Genomic DNA, 19486 nt, shown 5'->3' with positions numbered 1-19486 from the left:
TCTATTGGTCAGCCGGCCCCGGACACGTCGAGCGGGCTCTGTTGTGTGTGTATGTGTAGAAAACAAGCCGAGCTGGCAGTGCTTCTCCCATTGGCTTCGCGCGCTTCGGGGGGGCGTGGCCTCTCCTCATGAATAACCACGACTCCACCCGCTGTTCCCATGACAACATGCAAATTTAGCCGCTGCGCCGTCACTGATTGGCGGGCGCCGCCTTGGCGGGCCTGGGGGCGGTGCCGGGGCGGAGAGCCGGGCAGGGAAGGGAAGATGGCGGCGGCGGAGCGGAGCAGATCCCCGGTTCCTGGGGGGTCCCCGGTGCCGGCCTGTATGTTCGCCCCGGAGCCCGGCTCCCCGGGCGGACGGCCTCGCGTGGCGGCGGCTGCCTGTCCCCTCCGCGCAGCCTTCGACGGTGAGGACGGCGAGGCGCTCAACGGCGAGCCCGAGATCGACCTCACCAGTAAGGTAGGCCCGGCGGGGGGGCGGGCGGCGGCGAGCGCCATCACCCCGCCGGGCCCCCGCTGCTCTCGTCCCTGCCGGTCGGCCGTGCGCGGGGGCTGCCCCCCGAACCTGACCGCTCCCCGCACCTCAGGAGAGCGAGAGGCTGGGGCCCGCCTGTCTCCGCCGGGGCGGGAGGCTCCCCTGAGCGCTCCCCCGGCCCCAGCATCACCTGGGCGGGCGGCAGAGCCAGCGGTGCCGTGTGGAGGCGGCCGGGAGAGGCGCAGTAAAGTTGTCCCGTACCCCGGCCGGGACAGGAGGGTGGCTGGCAGGTGCTCCGCCCTGCGCCTCCCCCGCCTCGGCTGCCCGGGGGGAATGGCAGCCCGCAGCCGGTGTAGCATCCTCAGGAAGCGCAGGGTTTGGAGCTGTCAGCTGCTGCAACGTCCCGCTGACGTTCGCCCTCCGCGCTGGGTCTTGTAGTTATCTCTGCTGCCAGTTGTACTAGTTCCTGGGACTTTCTCCACAATCTTAAAAGGAGGTCGGAGCTTGTAACTTTTGAGCACAGGAGCCCAGTGACAAGGGTGCCTTGCTCTTGCAAACAGGGTTAAGTCAACGCAGAAAGGGCTTGTTCAGCTTGTGCAGCTCCTTTCTAGGATCCTAGTGACAAAACTGCGTGGTGGTCTTGTTTCTGTCAGAACCAGTTCTCATTTCTATCTTGTAGGAAGGTACATTGTAGTAATATGTGTGTGCCAGAGCCTGCCACAGACTACATTAACTGCCTTCTGTCACTGTCTTTTATTTTTTTCCCTAATTGGTTGATCTTTTAACTGCATGCCTTTTGCTGCCACGGGTTTGGTGTACTGTGGTGCTATCTCCTGCTCTAAAGTCTCCTGAAAACTTAATTTGCTTCACTTGTAATTATGTGATCCAGAAGTCAGCATAGCTGGTGTTTACTCCTACACCTTCTGTCATCCCTTCTCTTCATGCTTCCAACTTAAGTTGTGCCAGAGTCCTGGACTTTCTTGCCCTCTATGCACAGGGAAAAGGGAAGAGGAATTCTCTGTGGATATGGAAACTTTTTTTTTTGTTAACAGATATTTTACAATGTGGTACTGTATTAAAGGAAATGCTATGAAGATGTTTTGTAAGATAGTAAAGAATGGAAATCAAGTATCTATTGATTGTGCCTTAATGAGCTGGACAAGATTTTTATACAGGATGCCAATATTGATCTATGCTTTGTCTTGGATGTGACTGCTGTGGAAGAGGGCCATGGAAGATGCCAAAGACTGCATCACTGATTCTTGACAGCCAGGAACCTGACCAAAACTCCAGCAAAGAGAGAAGAGTGCTTTTCTCTCACAGACTCACATTTGTTGTGTCAGTCTGTCTTCCATTCCTAGAAATCTGTGGGTGCTGTGGAGGTGGTAGGTAAGCAATTTTTCACCTTTATTACAATTTACATTTTCATAGAGCATTGTGCACCTGCTGTCTTTTCCCTGGACTTTTCATTCATCCCCATCTTGGATAAGAGCTAAAATTGTGAGCTCTGCTCCATCTTTCAAAGTTAAGATCCCACTGTGTGCTCAAAACAGCAATCCCATATGGTGAGAATGCAATAGCTAACCTGTGCCTCTGTGACCCCCCTCCCCCATCTTTTCTGTCCTCTCAGTTGAATTGTTCCACTCCAATCCCTACTTAAAATGGGGACTCTCATTATAATCAGTTTGTTTGATAGTTGCTAGTTCTATCCTGGTCCTTCTGACCTTCCCCCTGGCTGTGTTAATACTTTCCTCCCAGTCCTTTCGCTGTGCATAAGGTGAACTTATTTAGGGAGAAACACCTTGGGATTCTGTTAGCAAGTGCACCTTGTCAGCTGGTCAGGGAAACAGTTCTGTTCATCAGCACAAATTCATTATCATGTTGATCTTAATGGGTGTTTGTTTTCCCTTCAATGCCAGCACACTGTAGCAGTAATCAACTTTCAGGTCAAAAACCATAGCACACAAAGCTATTAGTGAAACTGATACTTAAAATATTAGATCTACATTGACAACAGAACATAATTGCACCTGAACAATGTATGTCTACAGGGCATAGAAAACAAAATATGACATTACACAAGGTACTTTTCCCCCAGCTTCTTGATGGCTGATGGTGGCTTTCCAGCCATGCAAAATGTCAGGCTCTGGTTTTCCAATAAACAGCAGCACTGTGTACCACACAGTATTTGGTTTACCCCTTATAGTTTGTCTGCCTCGTGGAGGCAGGCAAAGCCACCTCTCCCCAGAGACTGGGAAGGGACTTGAGAGGTGGCATTTTGGACTTGTGAGATGTTTCTTTCTGCTGTCTTAAGAATAAAACAATAACAGGTTGTTACTTTTTTGCCCTATAGGAAACCTGAGGTTGCTAGACCCGCATGGCTCCTACTGATAACTGCTCAGTGCCCAACAAAGTGGAAAGAACAAAAGTGAACAGCCTTTGACTTTGTGAAAACCTCTGAAAAGCAAACATTCATAGTGCAGGCATGGAGCGGTTGCTCAGAGGTGAAAAGCAAAAAAAAACAACAGAGGAGCCCATGGAGGGCTTTTCATTGACCAAGGAGATGGCAGAGAACAGGCTCTCTCCATCCAGGAAGCTAAAGAGATCTTTAAAACAGCACATCAAGTCTTGTAATGACCAAGGAAACTGCACAACTGTCTGGGGCTGCGACTGCAGAAAGAGTTGTCAGAAACGCTGAGTGGCGTTGGAAGGCGTGATCCATGAAAGCTGCTATTTTATCTGCACATACTTCTCTTGATGTCCTGCTATGTCGTATGAGCTGTAAGCTTCATCAGCCCTGGAGTAAACTTTGGAAGCAGTCTGCCACAGGAACACCCTTCAGGAGCACTTTTGCATGGCAGTGAAAGCAGCAGTGTGGGAGAATAGTGTTGTGAGCTGATGTGAGTGAGCCTGTGCTGTTTGAGTGCCAGCCCTCCTGCCTGGCAACCTGAGGAAAGGGTACAATGAGCTGCTGAGTGCCTTGGTAGTTGTTCCAACACCCCACCTGCTCACACTGCTGAAGCACTTGGACTCAGAAAAACAAAGCTGGTGATGAGGCTTGAAGAAACTGAAGTTAGTATGCCCAGCGCTGGTGGCTCCTGCTATTTTATTGATCTTTCTGCTATTTTATTGATCTTTGTGTGTGTTACAGCCTGTTTAATAGATCTTTCTCAGTGTCTGGCTTGTGCTGGTGCACTGGCCTAAAGAGTGAGCTTGTCTTCTGTGCATCCAGGAATTCCTGAAAGTACTTGCAAAATGAGCCCTACACATCAAAACACAGCCTTCCATTCCTGCTTGGAGTGAGCCTCTCAACAGTTGCTGATTTTGCTCTGAATGCATTTACATCCAGTGGTTTCCCTCAAGAAGAAAATGAAACTGAAAGGAAAACAGAACTGAAAGCAAAACTAATAAGAGCAAAAGTCATTCTTTTATAGCATGAAATAGAAAGACTGTGACCTTGAAGAGAAGAGTGCTTTGGGTCTCTTTGCAGACCATGCCAAGTAGTTGAAAGGCTTAGGTAGGGCATGTGTCCAAAAGGGGCACGTGAAGGTGATTGTATCTCTTGTAGCTGTCTGGCCCTTGCAGACTCATCCCTGCTCTCTGGGACCCTTAACATCTGTGGAAAAAGTTGCTTTGGCAGCCTTAAACCTTCTAACCAGCCCCTGCTGTCTGTGCTTCAGTGTCCCAGTATACATCACTATGGTTTTGAAAGCTGCTTAAATGTTATTTGTGGGGGGTTGGGTTCCTTTACATTCTGGATTTCCAAAAAAGGCCTTCATCAAGTGTGTAATAGAGGTAGTAATAGTAGTGGTAAAGGTAATTTCTCCTAGAAAATACATTGTGTTCACTGTGCTAAGCAAGTTGGGCCGTGTTAGAGAATGTTGGGCAGACTTCAGGATGTTATCATCAACTGAGCAAAACCATATGTTTTAGGCAAACATCTAATTTAGCATAGCTTTCAGTCTCAGTGCATAGTGAAATGGTTCTTTCTGGATGTGATTTTGGGATGTGTATGCAGGGACAGCTGTGGATGTTACTGAGTGTTAGCATGGGTGTGCCTTCCCATAGGGCTCCTGGTGGGTGTCAGCCTTTAATAACTGTTACTGAAAGTGCCTTTTTCACAGAAATGTGTATCTCAATAGCTGCAGCTATGAGGCTACTGTAGTGGGATGGTCATCCACCAACAGATTTGTAACCATGGAGGCAGCCAGAGAGCAGGTGGAGTGACTGATGGATGTCTCCTTGGTCTGTCACTGCCATGCCACCATTGTGGCTGCTCTGCAAGTGTCCTCAGCTGTACTGTGTGTTCAGTGCAGGTTTCTGCTAGAAACGCTGCTATACCGGTCTAGCAAAAATCATTCCTGAATCACTCTCTTACCCTCATTTTTTGCTTTGTTTCTATTTTATTTTTTCTTCTCATGATGTTCCTGCAGGGAAGGGCAAAGGAAGTTTGATTGCAATAGCTGCAGTCAAAGTTTGTTGGTAGCACAGCTGCTGGCCTACAAAACTGCAGCTCTTCACTGCTGAGACCTCCAGATGTGCTCATACAAATTGCTTTGCATGTCTGCCCCTCAGCACTGTAGTGTGAAGTACCTAAAATTTGGAAATAATGCTTATTCATATTCTCTCCTTTCCTTCTGTCCCCTCAGAAAACAGAAGGGAGCATCAAATATGGGAAGGCCTTAGGAGATGCTCTGGATTTTGGTGCCCAGGTGTTCTCTGCAGTGAGGTCTGGTTGGCTTTCTCTGGCTGTGCAGTCATGTTTTAGGGGAGCAGCAACACTCTGCAGCAGAGACTGTGGAGTACCCAGCTAAGAAATTTTTGTGGAGAAAATATCTGCTCCCCTTTCTGTTTTCCTTGAATGAAAACATACTGGAGTGTTCACTTAAATGTGGCTTTTAAACATGGGTTACATCAAAATGAGATGCTTGGTGTTCTTACTTGCTTTGAAGTGTATTTTCCTGCATAAATGAACTCTGAGCTCAGACAAACAACCTTGTGCGGTGTCACAAGGAAATAGCTGTCAGCAAAACTGGTTTAAAAAACAAAACAAAACCACCACAAAGCGGTCCTGGAAATAGAGTCCTTCTCTTTCAATAAAGCACACAGATTGATTGTGCTTGTAACTGAAGCTGGTTTTGAAATTGTTTGCCTGACATCTGCAAATGGATATTCAATCTTTTTTTCCAGCTGGTGATGGTGAGTCCAACTTCAGAGCAATATGACAGTTTGCTCCAACAGATGTCAGAAAGGATTGATGAGGGATGTGGGGAGACCATCTATGTCATTGGACAAGGATCAGGTGAGTATAGCTTCCCCAGCAAAACAACAAAAAAATTATTAAAATTGTAAGAAAAACCTGGTTCATCTAACTAGGCTGCTGCTGAAGGTAATACTTACTTTTCATAATAACTTGAAAATGTCCATAAAATATAGCAGAATATGTGGGGCAGATTCTTTTATCTTATTCCTGCCAACAACTGTCTCATGTAGTGGAGCTAAATGTATTTTTTTTTTATAAAATCATGCAAGTTCTTGTTTGGAAATAAGGCATATCTTGTCTGAGCACACCATGAAAAAACAAAGAATTTAAAATTATAGTAACAGCTTTAGTATAGATGTCCTTAATGTCGGTGAAGGTTTTGTTCTGTCTGAGTTTTTTTCACTGTTCCATTGGAAATGACATATTTTTACCCCACAAGAATGTGTTATAGATACTTCATATAGCCAAAATATATGCTGCTGACTTTTTTTGTTAGTATGTGTCTGCTATGACGGGAAAGGTTTTCCTTTGCTCAGCATGAGACCTTTATTGTCAGGTTATCTTGTGTGTGACTGCATTCATTTGCCTTTGCAGATTTTAGCAGTTAGCATGGATTACATTTTTGTTCTTTTTGACAATTTGAGTATTTGCATCTGATGCTGGTGAAATAATACTGAGCATGCCCTTGCTTTGGAATTGAAATTTCTGAATATGAAATAGTTGTCAATGTTTATCATAAGGCAAAAAGCATGTTTCAAGTGTACCAGATATCTACTGAATATAAAGTTGTCATGATCAGACATTTGCTGTGTTTGAGGAAGAATATGAAACCCTGCCAGGGTTGGCTGAAATAATGGAGGGAGGGAGCTGTGTAACCTCAGAACTGTGTGCTTCTTGGGTTTTCTTGAAGTTTTGTGAAGCAGCCAACATAGAAGAGAAGTCAGAATTAGATGGCCAGTGTTCCTGCAGCCAATATCACAGGGATTACGCTCTTCCCTTGGTGTTTGGGATAAGCACATCTGCAGTGGAGATCTAGCTAGTCAGGCTAGTACCTGCTTTCTCTTCTAGGATACCTTGTGAGAGTGTTAAGTGGTGGTTGTCGCAATGATTTACTTAGAAGTAGGCATTTGTTTCTTAAAATATGAGGTTAAACTTCTGACTTCATTTTGGGTTGCAGTATAGTCAAGGAAGATGGGGATATTTTCAACAGAGAAAGGATCTTGGTATCCCTGCCACTGTCGCTCCTTCTCATTCCCTTTCAGCATCTCTGATTTTGACCATCCCAGATACCCAACTCAGCTGACTGAGAAGCAATTGAAGACTGCCACAGGAAGATTATTAATTCACCAGTAGTGACCTTTCCCTTTCTCCCTTGGGTCTTGCCCTCTCCTGTCCCCTACTTCTTTTTCCCCTCCTATTATCCAAGGCTCGTTTTGGTTTTCCTCAGTCTCAGCCAGCTTATGAGCAAGGCTGGAGATCGCCCAGTAACTCTGCTAGTTTTAGAGCTGGGCAGTAATTAAAATGCTGATAAGTTCATGCAAACTGCAGTTCCTGCTTACCAGCCAATGAGTCAGCCATGTATATGAACATGTACACACAGCAATAACTTTGGTCATCTGGGTGCAATGTGGCTCTCCACCTTTGTTTGTTGATTTGTGGGAATTTTTTACCCAGAGGGGAGATTCTGGGGTCAAATCTATGCATCTTCACAGCACCTGGATTGGGAAAAACACAGTGGTGGCCTTGACCTTATCTAGATAATTGCCACTGGCATGCTCTGACCATCAGCTTTTTCACTTGGGCTAGCTGCTCAGAGGAAGCAGTGCCTCCTTGCTTTTTTCTGGTCTTGTGTGCTGTCAGTATTTCTTTCAAGTGCTAAGATGAAGGCAGTGAAACATGCCAAAAACATTGTTTTAACTGGAGGACATGGGGTCTAAAGAAATTGCTGTGCAGGTCAGACTTGCAGAAAATGTTTCTTTGGGATGTGGTTTTATAAAATAAGCTGATTGTTTACAGTGGTCCCACATTTACTGGCTAATTGTGGTGATGCTTCACTCATGCTTTCCTTTTGTTAATGCTTTTACCTTTTCTTCCAATGTGAGACGAGATACTTTATCTGACTGAAGGACACAAAGTACCTTCAGCATGTGAAGTAAGGGAATTAGAAATGTGTCTTTCTTGCCAATCCCTACATACTTGCTTGTAAAAATCATGAAGAAAACTCCTCTAGTTGAAAGCTGGTGCTTTTCTAGTGTCTTTAAAGAGTTAAAGTGAAGACCATCCCTTTTTATTTTGTGCCAAGGGTGTTTATTCTGTGTACGTGGCTGGCATCTCCAGCTCACATATAAATCCCGATGGGTATGAGGGTCCCAGGCAGGATGACATTGCTGCTGCCTGTTGCAAGGTGGTGCTCACTGACTGCCCTTTGTCTCCTCAACACCACCCCAGATGGGACTGAGTACGGGCTGAGCGAGGCAGACATGGAGGCGTCCTATGCCACGTTGAAGAGCATGGCAGAGCAGATTGAGGCAGACGTGATCCTCCTGAGGGAGCACCAGGAGGCCGGGGGCAAGGTGCGCGACTACCTCGTTCGGAAACGTGTGGGTGACAACGACTTCCTGGAGGTCAGGTGAGGAGCCGGGTGGAGACAGGCTTAGTCAGCAGCTCAGCTGCATTTTTGCCTTGTGAGCAGTGCGTGGTGCTGAGCCAGCAACGCCGCTTCGAGTCTGGGTGTTGGAGCTACCCAACAAAGGGTGTCGAGCTTGACCACTCCTTGCTGATGAAATTGCCTTTTTGTTGTTGCTGTCTCTTCTGTGAGCAAACTGTTGGTGGAAATTTGCCTGTGTTTAGCAGAGGGCTGTTGCTCTCTGGGTGACAGCCTCACAGCTGGGAGCATCTTTCATATGCTGGGTTGCCAGAGGGGAGTCCCGTGTGCACATGTATATATGCACACTGCTAGAATACACTACTTTTGACAAAGGATCCAGTTCTGTTCCAAGACTGTGATGATCCAAGTCACCTTTTAATGGACATATGCTAGCTTATATAACATAACTTGAGAGTCTGCCCAGGCATGGATGGAGAGGATTTCTAACATTTGCCAACAGCCATAATAGCCACATTGATCAGAGTCAAAGAAGGAGCTTAGTGGAGGATATGGCTTTCTCCTAAAATATTTCACTTTTTTTTCAGCTCATCCTTTTCTGAGAACAATGATTTTAATTTTTGTGCTCTACTTAGCGCTTGGTCCTGTTGCAACATGAGAAATGTGAGAGGTGTTCTAGACCAAGTTGGGATTTAGTCTTCCTTTTGAATTGCCACAGTGTTTATGTTGGATTGCAGAGACAAGGAGTTGGAATAGAGACACTCTCTGTGGCATCAAGCAATGTCACATTCGTTTGACTATGTTCTGGACACCAGTGGCATGTTTCCACATCCCAGTCCCCAGAGTCTGGGATCTCCACTGTTGGTTAATAAAAGTAACTGTAGAAGAATCTCTGCTCTACTTGTGGAGCTTTAACATTTTTAAATCTCTGTTTGAAGGATAGGGAGCAAAAGCCAGTTATTTGCAGGAGCAGTGATGTTCGGGTCTTTTTGATCACTTGTTGATTTCTTCAGGTACCATATTTTACCATGCTCCTTTCTCCTTTCCCCTGCAGGGTAGCAGTGGTTGGCAATGTGGACGCAGGGAAGAGCACCTTGCTGGGTGTCTTGACTCACGGCGAGTTAGACAATGGCCGGGGCTTTGCTCGGCAAAAGCTCTTCCGCCACAAGCACGAGATTGAGTCAGGCCGCACCAGCAGTGTGGGCAATGACATTCTGGGTTTCGATAGCGAGGGCAACGTGGTGAACAAACCTGACAGCCACGGTGGCAGCTTGGAATGGACAAAGATCTGTGAGAAATCCACCAAGGTCATTACTTTCATTGACCTGGCTGGTCATGAAAAATACCTGAAAACCACCGTCTTTGGCATGACCGGCCACTTGCCTGACTTCTGCATGCTTATGGTAGGTAGCAAGAAAAATGGACCATACCAGCTGGAGTGGGGCTGTTCACAGCTTTAACAGCTTCAACTTCTTTATTGTTGCAAAGTGCCTGTAGGGTGTTGGAGCAAGGCAGTGTCTCAGAGTGCAGGAGAGCAGAAGCCTCTGTGGACATCTGTCCTGTACTGTCGGGCAGGTGTCCCAGGACTGTCAGTCCCAGACAAGCCCAAGGTTTGTGATTCTTGAAAATGGAAAGATTTATGAATTTTAGAAAACCTTTTTAAAACTGGGGAGAAATGAGTCAGTACTCTGCCAGTGTCCAGCAACATCTGAGATGAGCTGGGTCTGGTCATACAGCCCCAGTGGCACGTCTGCTACCTAATCACTACTGCATGTCTGACACAAGGCCTTCTCTGTAATCCAGCTTACTGAAGAAGGAACATTGACATCCCTGTGTTTTATATCCCTGGTGTAGGTTGGGAGTAATGCTGGGATTGTTGGAATGACCAAGGAGCACTTAGGCCTGGCGCTTGCACTTAACGTTCCTGTCTTTGTTGTGGTGACCAAGATTGACATGTGCCCTGCCAACATCCTGCAAGGTGAGTCTTACAGGCTCACTCCCAGGCTGTTTCTTACCTCTGTATGTGTTGCTGTCCTCTGCTCGGGTTCAGGAATTCCTGCTGGAAGAAAGCTGCTTAATCTGGTTCTGTCTGCATCCTAAACACCTTTCAGAAATGTGTCCTTTTCCCTTGCTCATTTGCAGGTGGTTTACTTATATTCACCATGTCAAAATTACCCTGGGTAATGTGCTGGGAACTCAGTTGAGCAGCCCAAATGTGTTTGCTACAAGGTTTTACTTAATTGAGCTCTAAGAGGAGCAACATACAAATGGAGTCTGGGCTTTGCTTTCTCTCTGGGTATTTAAACCTGGAGGAAAAGTCTGGAAGTTCTCTTGAAAGCTGCTTTCCTCCCTGCCCTCAGTTTGATTGTGATCATAAGCTGTGATTGGACTTGATCTCCTGCTGCTATTAGTGAAGGGGCAGCTGCTTGTTACCTGCTGCTCACCTGGGCACTTCTCAGGTATGCTGGAATAAGTACAGCAGCTCCTTCCTCTTGTCTGAACAACCAACCAACACGAAATAAATCATGGTTTAAAGCAGCTACATATGTAGGCTGTGGTAGCAGGATGGGTGGCAGGACTAGACACAAGCAGAGATAGCAATAAGTAGCATGGGCTAGTGATTTTTTTCTCAGCAGAGTTAAAGCACCACCTCTAACCCCAGCAGTGTCCCATTAACCCATGCATGACATGTTTTCAGGCTGTGACCTATTCTCACTTTTAAAATTCTCTTTAAGCATTTTTCACACCTTCAGAAACATGCTGTGGTTAATTGGAGCGCTGGGTTTTTTTGATAATTAGTCCTAAGAATCAGGGAAGTGAGTGCTCCTGGCACTGTCTGTAGTTCAGTTCATTATTATAAAAATCCTAAATATGTTTCAGGCAAATAGATGCATGTGATCAGAAGATAATCTGTCTGTCTCTATACTGATATTTGGCAATTAAATGTAAGGCCTGTCCATAAGATAATAACTGGGAAGGAAGGAGAACCTTTGGCTCAGCATGAGAAGAAAAGAGCTGCTCTTGGGAGAAGCTACTTCTGTAGCTTCTGTTTAAAGTAAATAGACTCAAGATTTGACTCAAGTATATCTGTGAAGACCAGATGGCTCTTCAGATTAGATATTTGTGTTTCTGTATCCAAAACATTACTTTCCCATAGGCAATCATTTGTTTACAAAAACACATCTAATTGGATGACAATTGTAGAACATAAATGATTTCCTCTTTTAAGCCCTTAGTACCCTTTTCTGTTTTTTCTTTGTTTATTGTCAGGCACTTTGTAGGAGGCTGGTGCTAGTGCATAAGGTAATGTCCCTGCTGGCTGCTGGATATGAGGCTTAGAAAATAAACTAAAAAGAGGCAAAAGCTGAAAACTGGGAGCTGTGAGATTTGTCCCAAAACACTGATTTCTGAATATGGTCCACCCACAGTGTCCTAGTCTATGATGATAATCTTTACCTCTTTCATGCTTCTCCAGCCTCCAATGGCAAGTTAACTGCCAGGGAAAAATGTATTGAGGTTTGTTTGGTCAAAATTGATTTCCAGTTCTCATATTCTCAAACATTTCTGTCACTGAGCCCTGATTTTCAGTCAATTCATTATGAAAAATCCTTTCTAGAAAGAGGAAATACCTTGTAACTGCTTAAAGCTACTAACAGACAGCTATGAAATGTCTACTTCACAGCATTGCAAACTTGTCTGTCTGTTCATGTATGGCATCGCTTGGCAGCAGGCTAGTTGGCATGAAATGGAAAATGGAATGGCTCCTAAGTCCTACCTGGGCTGCAGCAAACTCAGTCTCACCTTTAGCCATCTTCTCCTGTCATATCTGTGGCCAGAGCACCTGTCTCCCTTCGGGGAGAGACCCCACAAAAGTGGTTTGTAAAGACAGGAGATGCTGCCCTAACAATATTCATTTCACCCTTTAAGAAACCCTGAAGCTGTTACAGCGACTGCTGAAGTCCCCAGGGTGCAGGAAGATTCCCGTGCTGGTTCAGAGCAAGGATGATGTCATTGTAACAGCCTCCAACTTCAGCTCAGAGAGGTAACGGGAGTAGAGGAGAACCATTTCTCTTTCAATCCTGTGTGAAGACTGGGTGAGGAGATTCAGAGAGTCCCATTGTCTAGATGTGTGAAGGATGCATCTGCCATGTGGTGTGTTGATTCCATAAGTGTGTTGATTTTGAGGTTGACCTGCTTGTGTTCCCCCCTCTGAGGCAGAAGTGAGCGGCTGCTTCTGGGCAGTCTGCAGAAGACGGCAGGGCATTCGGCTGCCCTTCCTTCAGAACCTTACACCTTTTCTCAAATGTCATTGGAAGGCAGAGGCAGTGTTGCAGGTTTTCAAACAGGGGGTGTTGTGCATCTGACTGCTTGCCAGGCTCTCCCTTCCTAGCACTGTTTATTGAATTAGTCCCAAGATTTTGGATTATCTCCCTACATGTGGAAAGCCAGGTAGGAAGGTGAACTAACTCCATTTTCATCAATTTTCCTTTACAGGATGTGCCCAATTTTCCAGATTTCAAATGTTACTGGGGAGAATCTAGATTTGCTGAAGATGTTTCTTAATCTCTTGTCTCCACGGACCAGTTACAGGGAAGAAGAACCAGCAGAATTCCAGATAGACGATACTTACTCTGTCCCGGTAAGGGGCCTGGTATTTGGAAGAATATTCTGTTCCCTGCTTTAGGCTGAAGAAGGTATCTTCTCTAGAGAGGAGAGTTCTAGAGCTCTTCTGCTGGCCTCCTAGAGTAACCACAATTACTGTTCTTTCTTTTTTGGCATAGGGTGTAGGAACAGTTGTGTCTGGGACGACACTGAGAGGCCTAATCAAGCTAAATGACACCCTGCTGCTGGGGCCAGATCCCCTTGGCAACTTCCTCCCTATTGCTGTCAAGTCCATCCACCGCAAGAGGATGCCTGTCAAGGAGGTGCGGGGAGGCCAGACTGCCTCCTTTGCTTTAAAGAAGGTAAGATGATCTCTAGACCCCCAGAACAGGAACTGCCCTCTTTATTTTTGAGTGTTCTCAGAGTTCAGCTGCAGTAAGGCTGTTTCTACAAACATTAGCTGCCTCATTTTGCAGTGGAATGGAATCCCATAGAATCTCTGTGGTTCCACATCCTGTTTTTTCCCCCTAGGAGCTGCCAGGGGATAGCAATGCCACTAGATAATGATGTTTGAGATATCTAATAAAGTGGAGGTATTGCAAGCAAACTCTCCTTTTGTGCTGGAGCTGCATTAGTAGCCTGGACAGTGTATTTACACTACTCCTCTTTGCTTGTAGGACCAGCTGCATGGTTTGGGATTTAAAAATCAGCAACATTTGATATGACTCCTCTTGCAAAAGGTTTCTATCGAAGCTGCAGTGATTTTAAGGGGATATAGTTTAAGATAGACCATACTTCATGTGTTCAGGCTTATCATGTTATATTAACAGACATCATGATTTTGGAGAGTTTTTCTTGGATTTTGTTGGATAATGGGCAACCAGGATGTATGTTTTGCTTTTAAAGGATCAGTGAGGTAAATGTGTCAAGTGTCCAGCATTTTCACTACTTTAAAGCTTCCTTACAAACTTAAGCTGAATTTGATTTTTGCAACCTTTACATAATACCTTATACATAACATACAGCTATGCAGCTCTTACTTTGCCTTTTGCTGGGCATGGGATAGTATCTGTGAAATCCCTTAGGATTCTGCTGGATGCAGTCAGCCAGGAGCAGCAGATTTCTTCCCTGGAGAATCATGCTAAGGTTTTTTGTGCCTCTGCTTTTCAGATCAAGCGTTCTTCCATCCGGAAAGGCATGGTAATGGTGTCACCCCGCCTGAATCCACAAGCATCATGGGAGTTTGAAGCAGAGATCCTGGTGCTCCATCACCCCACCACCATCAGCCCACGATATCAGGCCATGGGTACATGTGTCATTGTTGGTTTGTCTTTGTTTCCCATTGGTAGCAGTTTGTATCAGATCTAGCTTAAGGTAATTTTGCTCCTGATTTCTCTGACAACCTGAATATATATATACCATAGTTCCTAGTTTTACCTTTCCCAGCTTTGTGAAAGAGAGGGAAGGGAGCTTACAGAGGAGAGTGGAGGAGACTATAAGCTAAGAAGATGTGTGCCCTCAAGTGCCTGACTGTGCTATATCTCCATGGTGGAAAGATTCTCCACTTCCAAATGCTGATGGAAAGATTCATTTTGGGTCCTGCCCTGTAGCCCAGCTGCTTGGTGTGTGGGATTCTGTCGTGCTTCAGGACAGGCACGATTTGAATGCAGCTGTTCTAGCTTATGTGCATGTTCTTTTTGGGGATGGAACAAAGGCAGCTGCATGACCCTGATGGTCTTTGCTGAGGTAGGGTGAGGAGGTGCCTCGGATGTCTCTGAAGCTCGTTCCATTAATGGGCCTGGCTGCTGAAAGCCTTTGTGTTTTACATTCACAGTGCATTGTGGCAGCATCCGTCAGACGGCCACGATTCTCAGCATGGACAAGGACTGCCTGCGGACAGGGGACAAAGCCACGGTGCACTTCCGCTTCATCAAAACCCCGGAATACTTACATATAGACCAGCGGCTGGTCTTCCGGGAGGGCCGCACCAAAGCTGTGGGTACCATCACTAAGGTAAAGGCTGCTGAGACCCACTTGCTTTTGCCCATTAGCTACTTCTTACACTGAGAAGCCAGCGGGAGAATCCTCATAGCTCTGGAAAACTGAGGGAAGAGGCTGTGCTTCAACCACAAGCAGCAGCCCTGATGTGGATTGAGGATGACCAATGTGCTTTGTCATGTGGTGGGTCTTCAGCTGGTGTGAATGAGGGAATGCAAAGGAAAGGGCTGAACCTCATGCTGCTGGTTCTTGGAGCTCAGTCTCTTTCTGACATCTTGTAGCTGGTCCGTTTGAATCATGTTGTGGAGCTTATAGTGTTACCTCAGCCAAGTGGCCCTTTCCAAGGGTGGAAGGTCAGAGGTCTAGGTTTCTTTGAATAGCTGCTGCTGCATTCTTCTCCTTATGGTTATTTTTACAAATTCTCCTCAGGCTTTTTGTTAAAAAGCAGCACTGAACCTCGTCAGATCAGCCTGACTATTTTAATGCTGAGTTTGGCCTCTTCCTTTGCAATTTGCAGCTACTCCAGACCACCAATAACTCACCAATGAACTCCAAGCCACAGCAGATCAAGATGCAGTCAACGAAGAAGGGAGCTGTTACGAAACGAGAGGATGGTGTTCCCGCCACTGGGACAGCAGCTGGAGGCCCAGCAGCTGGGGATGAAGCCCCCTCAACAGCTGCAGCACCACTGACACCTACTGCCCTGCAACCATTGGTAAGTGAAGAAAATACCATGTCTGCCGTAGTTGTTTGTGTCCTGGTTTCATCTGTTGAAGGAAGGGCACTCAAAAGCACAAGAATTATCCCCTCATACATCAAACTCACCTTGACACAGAATCAAATAGAAATATAAGTAGTCTCACAGCAGGAATTCATAGTTCTCTGATGACTGGTTGACTCCATGGCTGACCTTCCAGCAGACAGCAGCTCAGGGTACTGAGACAATTCAGGTTGGGCCTCAGGAAGTGTCTAGTGTCCTCCTCCTTTAAATAGGATTAGCTGTGAGGTCAGACCAGGTTGCTCAGGGTTTTATCCAGTCATGTCTTAAAAACCCCCCAAGGAGGAAGACTGCGCAACTTCCCTTGGCAACCTCTTCCACTCCTTTGACCATGTGCACAGTGAAGAAGTGTCTCTATGTACCCAGTAGCTGAACTAGTGAAACATCTAACCAGTCACAGAACCAGTCCTTGATGTCTGAATGAGAGCTAGAATATCCCTACACTAGAGAAGTCACAACCTAAGTATTAGGCATAGGTCGTCTGCCCTGATGAAAAATAAGGATGGGGATGTCCAAGAAGAAGGAAAGGTTTTACATTTCACTTTAGAGACATTTATCCAGGTTGTTTTGTTGGTTAGGACTTCTCAGTTCAGCTTGTCCATGGAGGCTACTTAAGTCTTTCTGGCCTGAAAGGAATGGAAACTCAATTCTCACTGCAGGCTTTGGGAGCCTAGTGGTCAGCTTTAGTACTGATAGAAGAAAGGTCTTCTTCTTGAGGGCACTTCCTCAGGAAGTGAAGGGTTCAGGAACCGATTCTGTCAAGTGACAGGATGTTCCCCTTCTTAATTCTAACTACATTAGTTGCCATGGTCAAATCTCACCCTCTTGAGCCAGACTGCTCATCAAAGGGAGCCCCCTGGCAGGGGTTCCCTCCCTCTCCATATGCCTGGGGCTTCACACCAGTCCTCCATCTTGTCCTTGTCTTTTTGTAGTGTCACTGTGGTTGTAAATAATGGTCCCAGCTTGCTCTTTGTTTCATCCCTCCCCCTGAGACTCTGAGTTGCTTTTGTTCTTGCTTACGTCTTCCTCTCTCTCCTTGCTGCGTCCCCTCAGCCTGCACTGGATGAAGAGCCCCACATCCGTGAGGGCAATAAGGTATTTGGCTGCACTCAAAGAGAAACAGTGGCTTTGCTGAGGTCGGGTGAGCCTGAGAGACATGCTAGGGGGTGGGGGGCTCTCCTTCAATTCTGCACTATGTCAAGGGAGCCTGAGGCTTTGATTTCCGGTATGCTGAACTCCATGGCACCTGCTGGCTCTCATGGGAGTGAGAAACTTGGGAAATCAAAGTCTTCCCAGCTTGAAGGGCATAACTTCATGGTGCATCTGTCTCTCCTCCTTCCCTTATGATGCGTCTGTCTCCCTCCTGCCTTATTTCCTTCCTGCAGTGGTAGAAAGCTGATCAGTCGCAACTGCCCTGCTGCTCTCTGAATGTATGTGTGATATATCTGAATTCCTGCTGTGTTGATATCTCAACTGAGGGGTTGCTTTGCACTAAAGTCGGTCTTGTTTTTCAGTCAAAAGTCGGAGGAGGAGGCCGTCGACGTGGGGGTCAGCGCCATAAAGTGAAATCTCAGGGAGCCTGCGTGACTCCTGCCAGTGGCTGCTGAATTTCTTATTCCTCCTCTCTCTGAGGAATTCCTCCCCTTCCCTTCATTTCTTATCCAAAAGATCCAGAGCAGCGTAAACCAAAACCCATCCCAGCTGATTGGCTGCAGAAGAATCGTCCCTCCTCCCTGCAGGAAGCGATGGCGAGGAGAATAATTTATAAGCTAATGAAGGTGATAAGACAGAGAACTGAGTAACTGACACCTTCCTCCTCCCCGTGTCGACACATTTTTGTACATCATGGGCTTAGTTTTTATTCTTATTAGTTTTTATTATATTTTGTGTGCATGAAGATGAGAGGGGAGTCTGGATAGAGCTGCAAAGAGCCAGTTAGTTGCCTCCCTCCTCCCTCACCCCTTTCTATCCACAGGACTTGCTGCTTTCCCCTATTTGCTGTCTCAGATCCAGGGGTTATCAGATGCCTGAAATTTCAGACTTGAAAAGGTTAAAAGAGGTTGTTTAGGATGGCTCCATGGAGCATCATTTCATCACCACTGTGGCCTTGTGCCAAATGTTTTAGATTCCCTCCCTCTTAAACTATTTCTAAGTGGATTTAATTTAATGTTGTAATGACTGAAGTTTGAAGGAGATGGTGAGAAAGTTTCCCCTTAAGAGGGGAACAAATTAGAAAGCAGTTGTTGATGTTAAGTTCAGGGATCCTATGCTCAATCTCCTCAAATAATAGCACTTAAAATTTTAACTAGCAAGAGTTAAATGGACAGACATTTACCCACCCCATTTCCCTTCCCATCGTGCTGCTTTTCCTAGTGTTTGTTCAGTGCACATTGGAGCAAATCTAACCTGCCTCTTAAGGCTGCAGCAGCTCCACTGACAGTATTAAGAACAGTGCAGGAACACTCAGTCCGTCCCTTGAGCCAGAGAAAGCCTTCTCACCTCGACGGACAGAAGTCACAGGTGGCAGGATACCTTTGGAACAGAGACACCAGGCTACCATGACCTCCCCTTGATTTTGTTTACTCCAAGATTTCCAAAACCTTTTTGGAAATCACAGGCCAAACTTTACCATGGCAGAGGTAGGATTTGTCTTCTCCCTTCTTGGCCAAAGAGGGCAGTGTGACAAATTGGTACCAAATTTATAGAAGTACTTTGAAGGCTGGAAGTACATGGTAATTTATCTGACTTCCATTGATTGTTTTTTTAAGATTTTATTTTTCTTAATGAGAAATTCTGGCTTCTCCAAGAAGGCCCTGCAAGGACAGATTACAAATTACTGCTGGAATGGTTTTTTTAACCATTATTGAGTTTTTCAAGAGATTGATTTCCCTGCTTATTTTGATTTCTTTTCTTCTAACCCTGCCTCCTCGCTTGGCTCCGTTGAGGACAGGAATTATCCTCTACCAGCTTGTGGTGAGCTCTGGGAGCGTGGTAGCATTTTGAGGAGGAGGTGGCATCCTCAGCAAATCATGGCTCTCCCCAGCAGGCGCGGTCAGGCTCAGTTTCTCTGAGGGCTTCCTCCTCCAATGAAGGACTTCTATTTTAATTAGAGACTGCAAAGTTTCTGTCCCTCCTTAGTGGGTTGTTCCTGTTCCTCACTCGGTGTCACCTGTGTGGAGCTCATTCCAGCTCACCTTGTGACTCGGGGTAGGCTTCCAGGCTGGCTGAGTGGCTGAGCGCATCTCCCGCTGCCAACACCAGCACTCCAAGAGCATTAAGCGGCACGGGAGAGGCGAGAAACGTGCTTTGGAGACAAGGGTCTTTTGCCTTAGAGACTGCAGTGGGTGGAAGGGGGAGGTCAGACAGTCCTTTTCCAAGCTATGTGCCTAAATACCAGCACTCTCCTGGCGAGGGAGGAACTATAGGCGGCTACAACACTAATAGCACCCGCATTGTGAGGGGGTGTGAGGTGTGGCTAAGCAGGGCGTGAGGGCCTGGCTTGTTTGTCTTCTGGCCCTGTAGCAGCATCAAACTGCATCTGATTTCACTGCCCTCTGCTTCTGAGGGGAGCAGAGAGCTCCAGGCGGTTTTCTCTTTCTCCATTCCTTGTGCTCCAAATGAAGGAGACTACCAAGACTGAAAGAAGGTTCACTTCAATTTGTGCAAAGGAGGTGGTGTGATCTCTCTTTTGTGACCAGCATTTACAGATCACTCAGGCTGGTGTGATCTATAAAATAAATTTTAAAAAAGTTTGTTCCAAGTAAAA

The 19486-nt window shown here is 46.1% G+C and overlaps 1 protein-coding gene across 6 annotated transcripts; it reads left to right on the top strand.

Moving 5' to 3' along the window:
* Positions 1-238: 238 nt before the first annotated feature.
* Positions 239-19486, top strand: GTPBP1 (GTP binding protein 1). Of its 6 annotated transcripts, none has more exons than XM_015628377.2 (13): positions 240-459; positions 5665-5776; positions 8186-8366; positions 9397-9745; positions 10197-10320; positions 12270-12384; positions 12837-12981; positions 13124-13306; positions 14115-14250; positions 14779-14957; positions 15460-15657; positions 16774-16815; positions 17235-19486. In XM_015628377.2, the coding sequence occupies exons 1-13, from the start codon at positions 265-267 to the stop codon at positions 17325-17327; spliced, it is 2052 nt and encodes a 683-aa protein (XP_015483863.1). In that variant the 5' UTR covers positions 240-264; the 3' UTR covers positions 17328-19486. The 6 variants fall into 6 exon arrangements, with proteins under 6 accessions (XP_015483861.1, XP_015483862.1, XP_015483863.1 ...); XM_019006702.2 differs by lacking the exon at positions 240-459 and adding exons at positions 799-1863; positions 2828-3546 and having other exon boundaries at positions 16774-19486; XM_015628375.3 differs by having other exon boundaries at positions 239-459; positions 16774-19486.

This window comes from Parus major, chromosome 1A (genome assembly GCF_001522545.3).
Source record: "Parus major isolate Abel chromosome 1A, Parus_major1.1, whole genome shotgun sequence".
NCBI lineage: Eukaryota > Metazoa > Chordata > Aves > Passeriformes > Paridae > Parus > Parus major.
The sequence above is the reverse complement of the archived record's forward strand: the minus strand, read 5'-3'. Positions and strand labels throughout refer to the sequence as shown.